At 60.0% G+C, this 12,542-nt stretch overlaps 1 protein-coding gene across 1 annotated transcript; it reads left to right on the forward strand.

Annotated features, from left to right (window-relative positions):
• The first annotated feature begins 418 nt into the window (after positions 1-418).
• Positions 419-6,234, forward strand: DIRAS1 (DIRAS family GTPase 1). The gene is made up of 2 exons (XM_001515226.5): positions 419-579; positions 5,485-6,234. The coding sequence occupies exon 2, from the start codon at positions 5,512-5,514 to the stop codon at positions 6,106-6,108; it is 597 nt and encodes a 198-aa protein (XP_001515276.3). The 5' UTR covers positions 419-579; positions 5,485-5,511; the 3' UTR covers positions 6,109-6,234.
• The last annotated feature ends 6,308 nt before the right edge of the window (positions 6,235-12,542 follow it).

Here is a 12,542-nt window from a genome sequence, read left to right on the forward strand (position 1 = left end):
GTCTCCGATCATCCCCACAGGCCTGGGACCCGGGCAGGGACGCGTCAGAGACCTCCACGGGTGAGGGAGGCATCTCTTCCTCCCGTGGGGTGGGGGAGGTAGGAGAGATCACCGGTGTGGTATCTAGGCACCTGCTCCATCCCCAGGGCAGGGGGGGAGTGGGAAACCTAGAAACAGAGCCACACGTAGAAATAGGGACCTGAAGAAGCACGGAGCGCCAGAGAGATCCGGAGAGATGGGGACGCACACACACAGGGGTCAGAGATAACGACACAGAGACGTCGGGACAGCGAGATAGAGCCAGAGAGGGAGACAGAGAGAGGGGAGGGAAGGCGGGAGGAGAGTCCAGAGGAAGAAAGAGAGAGAGAAGAGAGGAGCGAGCGAGCGAGCAAGACGGAGGGAGAGCGCGCACGGGGGGAGGGGGGGGGGGAGCGGAGAGACTGCGGCTGAGCCGGAGCCCAACCCGAGCCCCAACCCGAACCCGAACCCCGTGCAGCAGCGGGAGCCCCGGACGATGCGCTAGCGGAGAAGGAGCCGGAGCCGCCCGGGGAAGGAGCAAGGAGCAGAGCCCGGGCCCAGGTGAGGGGCTGGGGGTGCTCCCCTCCTCTCCGCAGCGGGGGCTGCCCAGCGGGGCCGGCTGGGGTCGGGGGTGGGGGCGCTGCGGGAGGAGGGGGCGGGGGCGGTGCGGGGCCGAGGAGCTCGGGATGAGATGGTGGGGAAGGGGGTGCGGGGCCGGGATGTCGGAGCGGGGGTGATGCGGGGGTGAGGCCCTGGGTGGCTGGGGGCCGGCGCTAGCGAGGACAGGACCCGGGGCGCTGCAGGGTCGGGGGGTGGAGGGATGCCGAAGGGGTAGGCAGAGGTGGGTTCGGTTCCGGGGTGCAGCTCCCCTCGTTCTCTCCCCCCCCCCCATTGCAGCAGCAGCCGCGGATGGCCGGGTCGCCTGGGTTCCCGCTCAAGGTGGGAGGAGGGGGAGCTTCTCGGCAGTTGGGGGGGGGAACTCGGCAGGGGCGAACCCCCATCCTCCCACCACCTAATTGGCGTGGAGCCAAATTGTTCCCCTGATCTAGTTTTGGTGGCCGGGGGGAGGAGAGGGGAGAAGGGTAGGGACCTCTCGTCTAGCTGGGGCTGCTGTTCCCCTTTTCCCCCCCTCTCTGCTTTCTGACCTTGACCCTGTAGCGGCAGGGGCATGGACAAGACGACCTCCCTAAGTCTCTCCGGGGAATCTAGGCTTTATGGAGAGTGGGGCGAGAGGAGGGGGAGGGGGCGGGTTCAGGAAGACAGAGGTGCCTGATCGGTAGGGCTCCACCAGGCAGGTGGGCCCTGGGTCAGGACAGGACGGTTGGGGGGTCGATGAGCTGCCTGACAGGGGAACAGGATCTCCTTGTGGCTTCGTTAGCCCCTCAGTTCCCCCTCCGCAGACCCCAGGCCCAACCCCTCCTAGGCCACGAAGCCCCGGGCAGGCCCAGAATTCCCGTTCCAGCCTCAAGAAAAATGGGTCCAGGGGAATGACTAGAGCCGGACTTTCCCTCGTTAAGCCTAGTGCTCAAAGTCTTGAGCTCCTGAGCCTCCCCGGGGGCAGCTTTAAAATTCCGGACTTCGTCTGACACAGAACACCGGGAGGAACCACATAACCCCCGTCTTCATAGCTGGGGTGGACCATCCGACGCCTACAACTTAACCCTCTCCACCCCTGACTTTCCCTCCAGTGACCCATAGTGGACCACTCTCACCTGTGCCTCTCCCTAGACCCCTCCCGAACCCGCTGATATCGTAGAAGCCCTTTGAGAAGCTGGAGGAAATGTGTCAAGGCAGAAGGGGAGGTGGAGCCGGGGGAGGGGGTCCTGGGTCGAGTTTCTCACTCCGGAATTGCTCTTTTGGGGGTGGGGTAGTGGCAACGATTTGGATCTGAATCGCTTCCTCCAACATCTCGCAGGCACTCGCCCCTCTGGAGCTCCAAAGCCCCGGCAGGGTGGGCAGGTGAGGGGAATTCCGTGCCAGAGGGGCCGACGGACAGGATCGAGTTCTGTGTGGACCATCTGCCCCCACCCTTGGATCCATCCCCAGGGTGGAAGGGGCAGCGGCGGAGTCCCAGGTGGATGGGCTACCCACCGCTGTCTCCAACACCCTTTTGGGCCTTCTCACTTCAGTCGGCTCCGTTCCGTCGGCCCTCCCGCGGGGGAAGGAGGAAATGCTGTCAGCAAGAGAGTTTCCGCTCCCAAACCCGAGTGTTAAATTCCCTCGCCCCCCCCCCCCCCCCTTCCCCAGCCCCCCTCCCTAGGCCTGAGGCTTGTTGGATTGTGAGGAGGATTTAAAGGCCCCTCCCTCTCATGGCTTCCCTCCCCGCCACCCCACGTGAGGGAGCATCATGGCTCAGAACCTGGTTCTTTCTTTATTGTGGCTCCTTTCCTGCCCTCCGGTAGGGGAGGGAAATAAAACCACACTTACAGCTTCCCTCCCCTCTACCCCACGAGAGGGAGCATCATGGCTCAGAATCTGGTCCTTCTTTTACTTGGCCCCTTTCCTGCCCTCCAGTAGGGAACTAAAACAGCACTTACATGGACGTAGCAAACCGCGATGGTGACCATCCCCTTTAGTTTAAGAAAACCAGGCCAGCAATCTGATTTCTCGTATCCTCCCTGAGACCCCGTCCCCCGTCCCCTCCCGCGAGGTTTTCCCAAAGAAGCCGGTAGCAGGTGAGCCCCCACCTCGGTGTGCTGGGAAGTTAGCACCGGACTAGGCAGCACAGGCGACCCCTTCAGAAAGCTGAGAAGCCTCTCGGAGAGGCGGCTTGCTCAGTGGGGTTCATTCCCTGACCCTGAGGTCTTGGGGGCTTTCCGTTAGCTCAAACAAGGACCGGTGGTGGGGGGGGGGGTGTTGAGGAGGGAGAGGGAGATAGGGCAGATCCAAGGAAGCATATAGACCCAAAGCCCACACAGCCGAGGCCATCAGAGAACGAACATTCAGAATAATAATAATAATAATGGTACTTGTTAAGCGCTTACTATGTGCCAAGCACTGTTCGGAGTGCTGGGGTAGATACTAGGTAATCAGATTGTCCCACGTGGGGCTCACAGTCTTAATTCCCATTTTACAGATGAGGTAACTGCGGCACAGAGAAGTTAAACGGCTTGCCCAAGGTCACACAGCAGACGAGTGGCGGAGCCGGGATTAGAACCCATGTCCTCTGACTCCCAGGCCCGTGCTCTTTCCACTGAGCCAAGCCGCTTCTCAGAAGGGGCAGGAATGACAGGGGGTCCAGGAGGAGAGATCTTCAACAGAGATTGGAGGAAGGGGAGGGGTGGCATCTTGGAAAGGGGAAGGGGGAGGGGATTTCAAACTGGGGGAATGGATAGGGGACTGGAGAGCCCTGGACATAGAATGGGAGGGGGAAGGGAAAATCCCCAGAGCTGGCCAAGGAGGGAGCATGGAAATTTCCATTTCCCAGGCCAAATCCCTGCAGATTCCCCACCTGGGGGGGCCCCAGAGTGGGACATTCAATCAGCCCCCCTCTACCTCACCTCCCTCTCCTCCTGGGGAGTGATCCTAACATGGTGAATCCCAGCCATTCTGGCATCTGCCAGGACCCCCAGGAACGGACAACAGGGTGGCTTCTCTTGGCAATCTTGTCCGTTCCCCAAATCCCCCAGGACCAGGATGAGGGGACACCCATTCAAATCCGAGGGTGGTAGGTAAGTTCAGAACAAACCAAAGAAAGCGCGTCTTCACCCCGTAGGAGGTGAGCAGATGGAATTCGTTCCCTTAGGAAATTAGGCAGCCCAACAGGGTTTTGGAAAATCCGTGGACCAGCGATCCAGAGTGAGTCACTTAGAAGGAAAGTCAGGGGTGGAGAGGAGAAAGTCAGGAGAGTCGGATGGTCCGTCGCTAACCAGGAGGATGGGGGTCCAGGAGGGTCGCCGTCATCCTGTTTCTCCCAGTGTCCAGGTGCCGCTGTCAGAGAAGGGGTCTTAGGCTGGGCAGACCATGGGGTTGAGCCAAGAGGTCAGTGCTCAGGATCTGAGGCTCGTGTTCTCACATAACTGTGGTATTCGTTAAGTGCTTACTAGGTGCCAAGCACTGTACTCGGCGCTGGGGTAGATACAAGATAATCAGGTCCCCCAAGGAGCTCCCAGTCTAAGCAGGAGGGCAAACAGGTATTGCATCCCTATTTTGCAGATGAGGGAACTGAGGCCCAGAGAAGCTAAATGAGTTGCTCAAGGTCACACAGCAGACAAGTGGCGGAACCGGGATTAGGACCCAGGTCCTCTGACTCCCGAGCCCGAGCTCTTTCCACTAGGCCACGCTGCTCCGAGCCCAGAGGTTCCCTGCAGGGAGGCCGCAGGTCTGGGAGTCCAGGAACCACGGTGGGCGTAGAGGTCGCCGTGCCCTTGCCCACATCCGGCGGGAAAACCGAGAGCTAGTCCAGGGTAGTCCATGGGCCCGGTCCCTTCCTTCCCAGGGCACAGGGCCCCTTTGGATCCTGGCCGTGACCTCCCTTGGGGTGAAGCAGGGCGGGAGAGGGGTTGGGGCGAGGCCATGTTCTAGCTCTCCTTCCAACCGAAGGAGAAACTCCCCAGGACAGGGAGGCTTTCCCTAGACAGAGATGCGCCCAGGATCTAGGGAGGAGATAGGGCCTTCCTTTCTCCCTCCCCCTGGAATGCTGATGATAATTAATATTGCCACCAAGGTGCCACCACCGGACGGCTTAACCGTCACTTCCCCTACTGGCATAGAGGCCAACTTTTTATTCTGAGGGACGAGAATGGGGTGGGGCTTTGGCAGCGGAGTGAGTGGAACAGGGCTGGGGTGGGGTGGCAGGCTGCGCAGAGCTAATGGGTCAGAAAGCTCCAATTGGGGGTTTCTTCAGCCCCGCTCCAAAATTCTGGGGGTAGAAAAGCTGGGAGTCCGGCCCAAAAGGCTGTGGGGGCGGGAACGGCGGCTTCACCCCCGGTTGGAATCGATCGATGGCACTTATTGTACTGTACTAAGCGGTTGGGAGAGGACAATAGGATAGAGTGGATAGACACGATCCCTGCCCTCAAGGAGCCTCCAGTCTAGAGGGGGAGACAGACACAGCAGGGAAGAAGATGAAAAAGGGGGCTATGTACATAATAATAATAATAATAATAATGATGGCATTTGTTAAGCACTTACTGCGCTGGGGTGGATATAAGAAAATTGGGCTGGACACAGTCCCTGTCCCACATGGGGCTCACAGTCTCACTCCCCCTTTTCCAGATGAGGTAACTGAGGCCCAGAGAAGTGAAGTGACTTGCCCAAGGTCACGAAGCAGATAAGTGGCGGAGCCGGAGCTTCGGTGACGGGCTCTTTAAAGCCTGTACTTAAAACCGGGGAGGCACCTGTCCTCGTCGCCCCCACGGAGCTGGCATCTACTACGCCCAGCGGCTCCTTGGGCCTGACGCTCCGTTGTGCGTGTGTGTGTGTGTTTGTGTTTTTTGTGTGTGCTTCCCTCCCCTGTCCCCGCAGGTGTCCCCGCCACAGCTGGCACCGAAGATGCCGGAGCAGAGCAACGACTACCGGGTGGTGGTGTTCGGCGCGGGAGGCGTGGGCAAGAGCTCGCTGGTCCTGCGCTTCGTCAAGGGGACGTTCCGCGACACGTACATCCCGACGATCGAGGACACCTACCGGCAGGTGATCAGCTGCGACAAGAGCGTGTGCACCCTGCAGATCACCGACACGACGGGCAGCCACCAGTTCCCGGCCATGCAGCGCCTGTCCATCTCCAAGGGCCACGCCTTCATCCTGGTCTTCTCGGTCACCAGCAAGCAGTCCCTGGAGGAGCTGCGGCCCATCTACCAGCAGATCCTGCAGATCAAGGGCAGCGTGGACACCATCCCCGTCATGCTGGTGGGGAACAAGTGCGATGAGACGCAGCGGGAGGTGGACACGCGGGAGGGCGAGGCCGTGGCCCGGGAGTGGCAGTGCGCCTTCATGGAGACCTCGGCCAAGATGAACTACAACGTCAAGGAGCTGTTCCAGGAGCTGCTGAACCTGGAGAAGCACCGCAGCATGAGCCTCAACATCGACGGCAAGCGCTCCAGCAAGCAGAAGAGGACAGATAAAATCAAGGGCAAGTGCAGTCTCATGTGAAGTCCTGGCCCTACCCTCTCGCCCCCACCGGCTCCCACTGGAGCCTGTCCCACCCCCCCCATCTGGCCCCAGCCCACTTCCTCCTTCTCCTCCTCTTCCTCTTTCTCCTCCTCTACTTCCTTCTACTCCTCCTCCTTCTTCTCTTCCTCCTCTTTCTCCTCCTCTTCCTCTTTCTCCTCTTCCTTCTCTTCCTCCTCCTCCTCTTCCTCTTTCTTCTCTTCCTCCTCCTCCTCCTCCTCTTCCTCTTCTTTCTTCTCCTCCCCTTTCTCCTCCTTCCCCGCCTCCTCCTCCCCCTCCTTCTCCTCTTCCTCTTTTTCTCTTTCCCTTTGCCGCCCCTCCTGGCCTTCCTCTGCCTCTGCTACGTTTTCTCTGTCTCTTCGTCTCCCTGCCTTCTCGCCTTCGCCTCTCTGTCTCCTTGCCTCTTTGACTCTCGTTTCTCTCCGAATCTCACCTTCTCGATCCTTGTGTCCCCTTCCTGCTCCGTCTATCCCTATCTCTCCTTGTTGCTCTCTCTTTCTCTTCCAGTCTCTGTTTCTCTCCTTGTCCCTGTCACTGTTTCTTTCCTTCCCTCTCTCTCTCTCTCTCTCTCTCTCTCCCTCCCTCCTCCAACTCCCTCCCCTCTCCCCCTTGCCTTGTGGCCTCATCTTGGCCCATCGGCCCCCGCCTGGCCCCCCGCCCGGCCCCCCGCCCGGCCCAGTCGTCCCTCCTGTGCATTGGATCACTGTGACTGCACTGGGGACGCTGAACTCCACTCTGACCCAGCACTTTTCTCTCTCTTCAATTTTCCATCCATCCACCATCGCTCCTGTGCTCTCCGCCCCGCCGAGGACCAGCTTCCCCTCTCCCCGGCCGCCGGGGGCATGCAATACGGAGGGGTCGCGGGACCCCCCCGGGAAGATAGGCAATAAAACTGGAGAACCTCATCCTCCGGCCGACACACCCGCACCTTCTCGTGCCCTCCCTCCGCCCCGATGGAGGGCGGCGGAGGACGGCGGCGGCGGAGGACGGCGGCGGCTGAAGCCACGGAAGCTTTGCTGGGGGTCCGTGAGCTTCACCCACGAGGACTGATCTGGAAGACACTCGCTCTCTCCCTTCCTCTCTCCGCTCAAGCCCCCCCAGGAGACACCCCCTCCCGGCCTGCTGGGGGAACCCCAGGGGAGGGAGGCAGCCCAGCCCCTGGACCAGCACTAACTGCAGCCCAACTCCAGGATGCCCCCACTCTGCTGGGACCCGCCCTCGCTCAGGGGGACCGGTCCCACTCAGACCCCCAACAGCACACAGACGGTCTTGCGCTTCCCCTTCCCTGCCCCATCCCCTACCTCCGCGGCCCAGCCGGAGGGCCTGGGACAGAGAGAGCCCAGAAGGATGGCCGGGGTACCAGCTCTGAAGGACTTCTCCGGCGTGATTGGGTGGCTGGGATTTCCCAGAGAGCAACGGGCAGTTCAGTAGGAATCCTTGGCAGGGATGAGGGGGGCCACGGGCCTGGGAAGCTGGGTTTGAACCCCTCAGGGCCTCTGCCGACCCCCCCAGCTCTCCAGGAACCCTCGGCCTACAGCCGGAGGAGCGGTCTGGGGCCGGTGGGTGGGGAGGGAGGCTCTGGTTGGGCGCAGGTTCGCGGGGCCGGGGAGGGGGACGGTCTCAGATCAGAGCAGGGAGAAGGGTGGAGAAGGGGGCCGAAGCAGACTGAAGCAGCAGACCGAAGCAGACCAGGAGAGGTTGGCTGGACCGCTCTCTCCGCTGTCTGCAGGCCCGAATCTCACCATCAGCAGCGTCGTCTTCAGACCGAAGGGCAACTCAATAAGTAGACTCAGGGCAGGGCCGGGGGCGAGGGCCGGCTCCCGTGGGGACCGGCCAGAAGCGGGGGCTTCGAGGGGAAGAGAAGGTGACGGTCCTATAGCCCAGCTGTTCCCCCCTCCCCAACCCCCAAGCCTGGGCCTAGGGATCCAGGATCTTCTGCTGGGGAGCCTCCAAGGGGTTGGAACTGGCTTCTAGAGGGCAGGAGAGTGACCAGCAGGGTGGGTGTGATGCGTGAATGATGGCGCCTCTGTGTGTGTGTGTGTATGTGTGTGTGTGGGGGGGGATGCTGCTAGGCAAGGGACTGGGTAGGTTCGCATGAGTGGATAAATTTGGGAAAGTGTGGACTGTGTCGATGATTTGGTGAGCAAGGGCTTGTGTGTGTGTGTGTGTGCAAGTGGCTAGAGAGTCTAGGAATATGTATGTCTTTGTGTGTGTGCGCATTTGGGACTGTATGACAGCGTGTATGTGTGTGTGTGTGAGAGTGTATGTGAGAGAGAGAGAGAGAGAGAGAGTCAGTCTGAGAGTTTGTGTAGACAGGAAGAGAGGTGGAAGTTCGAGCAGGGCGGTGGAAATTAGCAATCAGACCCCTGCCTGCCAGCCCCTTCTCCCTTCTCTCCCCAGGTCTTCCTTTTTCCAGCCACTGTCAGAGCCCAGCCCCCGCCCCTGGGCTCCACACGGTAGCTGAGCAGCTGGGACTTCTGGAGTGGAAATAATTCTTGTGTCATAGCCACCCCTCCACCCCCTCCACCCAGGGATCCCACCAAGCAGGAGGGTCAGGGAGGGGCACCCTAGCATGGGCACCTTGTGGGCACAAGGCCCACCCTCTGCAGCTTAGGAGCTGCTTCCCGCCGGAGCCCTGCCTGCCCCGGCACCTCAGGGACTCACCCTGATAGCACAATCACGGCTCCCCCGGCCGGGCGGGGGGGCCCAAGCGGGAGGGCAGGAGGGTGGGCATCCAGGCCCGGCAGTGCCATTTCCCCCTGACTGGGCACCACCCTCTCCCTCCCTACTTCTCCAGTCCCCATATCCTGGAGCGGTGTAGAGGGGGAGAGGGGTAGTGGGAGAGACAGTCCCTGTCCCAAGAGTCCTTCCCAGCTGGGATGCCCCCCCGGGCACATCCTGTGCCAGTCTCCTTTATCCTCGCTCCCCCCTCCACCCCCAAACCCCTCGGTAACCACCTAGCCCCCTCCCCCCGCCCCCCCCCCCCCGCAGTCCAACTGTGTTCCCTCTCAATATTCAAACCCTTTACCTCTTCCCCATCGAGCCCGCCCCCTCACTCAACTGAACCTTCCCCCATGGCGGGTCCCCTCCCCCCCCCCCCCCCCGGAACAGACCCCAGCAGCTTCAATTGTGATGAGTTTGGAGTTTTTAGCCGGCACCCGCCAGGGAGATGCTCGAAACTCCTTCCAGGGAAACTCCTCATTCCCGTCCCCTCCTTCTTGCTTCCCGCCCCCCAGCCAGCCAGCACACCAAGGGAAGGTTGTTTACACGTGTGTCCCATCCCGTCTGGAATATTGTACGGTGCTTCTGCTCCACCCCGTGTAGACCCCTCGCCCCTCCGACCCCCGGCAGCTCGTCACCTCCTCCCCGCCCCCCAGCATGTGAACGCGGCCTCCCCCTCCCTGTGGCCTCCCCCCTTTTTTAACGAGTTCAATGTAGCCTTTTCTCTAGGACTATAGTCTTCCTTCAATAAACATCTGGCGCTGCACCCCACAGCCCCTCCTGCACCCGCTGTCTAGGGGCGGGGAGGCGAGGGGGGGGGAGTACCAGTGATAGCTGGGGCCCGGGGAAAGGAACATCAAGGACTCTCTCCTTCTCTAGTTCCTTCCAGCCCACCTGGCTGGCAGAGGGAGGGGGAGGTGGGACGGGGAAGGAGCCAGGGCCTGCTCCTCGGGGATCTCTGGCAGAGCCGTCAGAGGAATTCACTTACTTTAGCCAAAACAGGAGTAAATCGGGGGACGAGGGTTGGTATGAGCCCTGAAGGTGTCATGAAGAGGAAAGGGGGATTTGGGGACAAGGTGGAGAGAGGTGCGGGGGTGGGGGGAGCCATGCTGGGGGTCGTGCAGGAGGAGATGCCGAGGGCAAAGTGGGTGGGATAGAAAGGGTCGCGGAGGAGGCGGGAGGCCGAACGAGGATCAGGGAGTCAGGAGGGGCAGAAGAAGCCGTGGTGGGTCACGGAGGGGACAAGGGGAGGTTGAGGAGGGCATGGATTCAAGGAGGGGAAAGGTCGTGGCGGGGATGGGGAGAGGTTGAAGAGGGCGTGGGGTCATGGAGGGCAAAGGTTGAGGAGGACATGTATTCATAGAGGGGGAGAGGTCATGGCGTAGATGGGGAGAGGTTGGAGAGGGCATGGGGTCGTGGAGGCCAAAGGTCGAGGAGGACATGGGTTCACAATAATGATAATTATGGTATCCGTTAAGCGCTTACTGTGTGCCGAGCACCGTTCTAAGCGCTGGGTAGATACAAGGTAATCAGGTTGTCCCACATGGGGCTCACAGTCTTAATCTCCATCTTACAGATGAGGTAACTGCGGCACAGAGAAGTTAAGTGGCTTGCCCAAGGCCGCACGGCAGACAAGTGGCGGAGCCAGGGTTAGAAATCACGACCTCTGACTCCCGAGCCCGTGCTCTTTCCACTAAGCCATCCTGCTTCATGGAGGGGGCATGTCGTGATGGGGATGGGGAGAGGTTGGAGAGGGCATGGGGTCACAGAGGCCAAAGGTTGAGGAGGACATGGATTCATGGAGGGGAAAGGTCATGTCAGGGATGGGGAGAGGTTGGGGAGGGCATGGGGTCGTGGAAGCCAAAGGTTGAGGAAGACATAGATTAAAAGAGGGGAAAGATCATGGCACGGATGGGGAGAGGTTGAAGAGAGCATGGGGTTATAGAGGCCAAAGGTTGACGAGGACGTGGATTCATGGAGGGGAAATATTTTGGCGGGGATGGGGAGAGGTTGGAGAGGGCATGGGGTCATGGAGGGCAAAGGTTGAGGAGGACGTGGATTCATAGAGGGGAAAGGTCATGGCGCAGAGGGGGAGAGGTTGAAGAGAGCATAGGGTCATGGAGACCAAAGTTTGAAGAGGACATGGATTCATGGAGCGGAAATGTCTGGTATGTCAGGGAGCGGGAGAGGCTGGCGAGGACATGGGGTCAGGGAGGCCAAAGGTCGAGGAGAACATGGATTCACGGAGGGGCAAGGTTGAACGGAAGAGGAGGCGGTGGGGACGGGGGTGAGGCGGTGGGGACGGGGGTGTGCTGGTGGGGAGCTTGAGGGAATCGAGGAGGAGGCAGTGGGGCTGTGGGGGTGAGTGAGGGCCTGGTGTGTGTGTGTGTTTGGTGTGGGGATGACATAGGGGCCCCTTTGCCAGGAGGCGGCGGCAGATTCCCCTCCTGGGGCAGCGGAGCTGGCCGTGTGCGTCATCAGCCCGTTGCCTGGGAAACCATCTGCTCCTCCGCACTGCCGGGAACTGTGTGTGTGTGTGTATGTGTGTTTGTGTGTGTGTGTGTGTGTGCGCGCGCGCGCTGGGGGGGGGGGGTGGGTCGGGGGGGAGTGCACAGAGAAGTAGAGGCCCGGGGGGGTTCCAGGTGGACAGGGGAGGGGGGCCGGGCAGTGACCCTCTCTTGTGTCTCCCACCTTCGCTTTACTTTGCCCCATCTCCCGCGGGGCTGGATCGGAGCCTCCCTTCCCAAATCCAGGCTGTGACCATGGTTGGGTGGAACCCCTCTGAGCCCGTGGACCGACTGTAATCTGGCTGGGGAGGGGGCCATAGCCCGAGTGGAATGGGGAGAAATGATTCTCCACGGCAGGGATTTTACACCTTGGTTGATTTCTTCTTCCACCCTCTCACCCTGTTAATGCTCTCTCCCTCTATCTCGAAAACACTCTTTTCCGACACCTCTGCTTCTGTTCGCCTCCTTGTCCACCTCTCAGTCTCTCAATTTCCTCTTCCCTCCTTCTTCCTGGTTTTCTGCCTTTCGATCAATCGAGTAACGGTATTTATTGATCCCCTACCACGTGGACAGCACTTTACTAAGCACTTGGTAGAGTACGCTATAATATGGTAGACGTGAGTCCTTCCCTCAAGGAGCTTCCGGTGTAGTGGGGGAGACCGACATCAAAATCAATCACAGATAAGGAGAATCAGTCGATCGATCAATCGAGGGTATTTCCGGAGTGCTTTCTGTGGGCAGAGCGCTGTACTAAGCACTTGGAAGAGTATAACAGAGTTGGTAGACATTCTCCCTGCCCATAAGGAGCTCATAGTCTAGAGGGGAAAAGGCCATATGGACATGTGAAAAGAAGCAAAAGGGCATTTGAACACCAATTAGTGCGTGTTAGGTACGAAGAGAAGTGCGGTTGTGGGGACGTAACCTTGGGAGATTAGGAATGAATCGGGGAAGGTCTCCTGGAGGAGTGTGATTTGGGGATGGTTTTGAATAAGAGGAAAATCAAGTTCTATTGGATTTGATGGGAGAGGGTGTTCCAGGCAGGGGGAAAGGCGTGAGGAAGGGGTTGGAGGCAGGAGAGATCATTCATTCAGTCGTATTTATTGAGCACTTACTGTGTGCAGAGCACTGTACTATGCGCTTGGGAGAGTGCAATATAGCAATGAACAGACACATTCCCTGCCCACAACG

The sequence above is a fragment of the Ornithorhynchus anatinus genome, chromosome X1 (genome assembly GCF_004115215.2).
Source record: "Ornithorhynchus anatinus isolate Pmale09 chromosome X1, mOrnAna1.pri.v4, whole genome shotgun sequence".
In the NCBI taxonomy this organism is placed as follows: Eukaryota; Metazoa; Chordata; class Mammalia; order Monotremata; family Ornithorhynchidae; genus Ornithorhynchus; species Ornithorhynchus anatinus.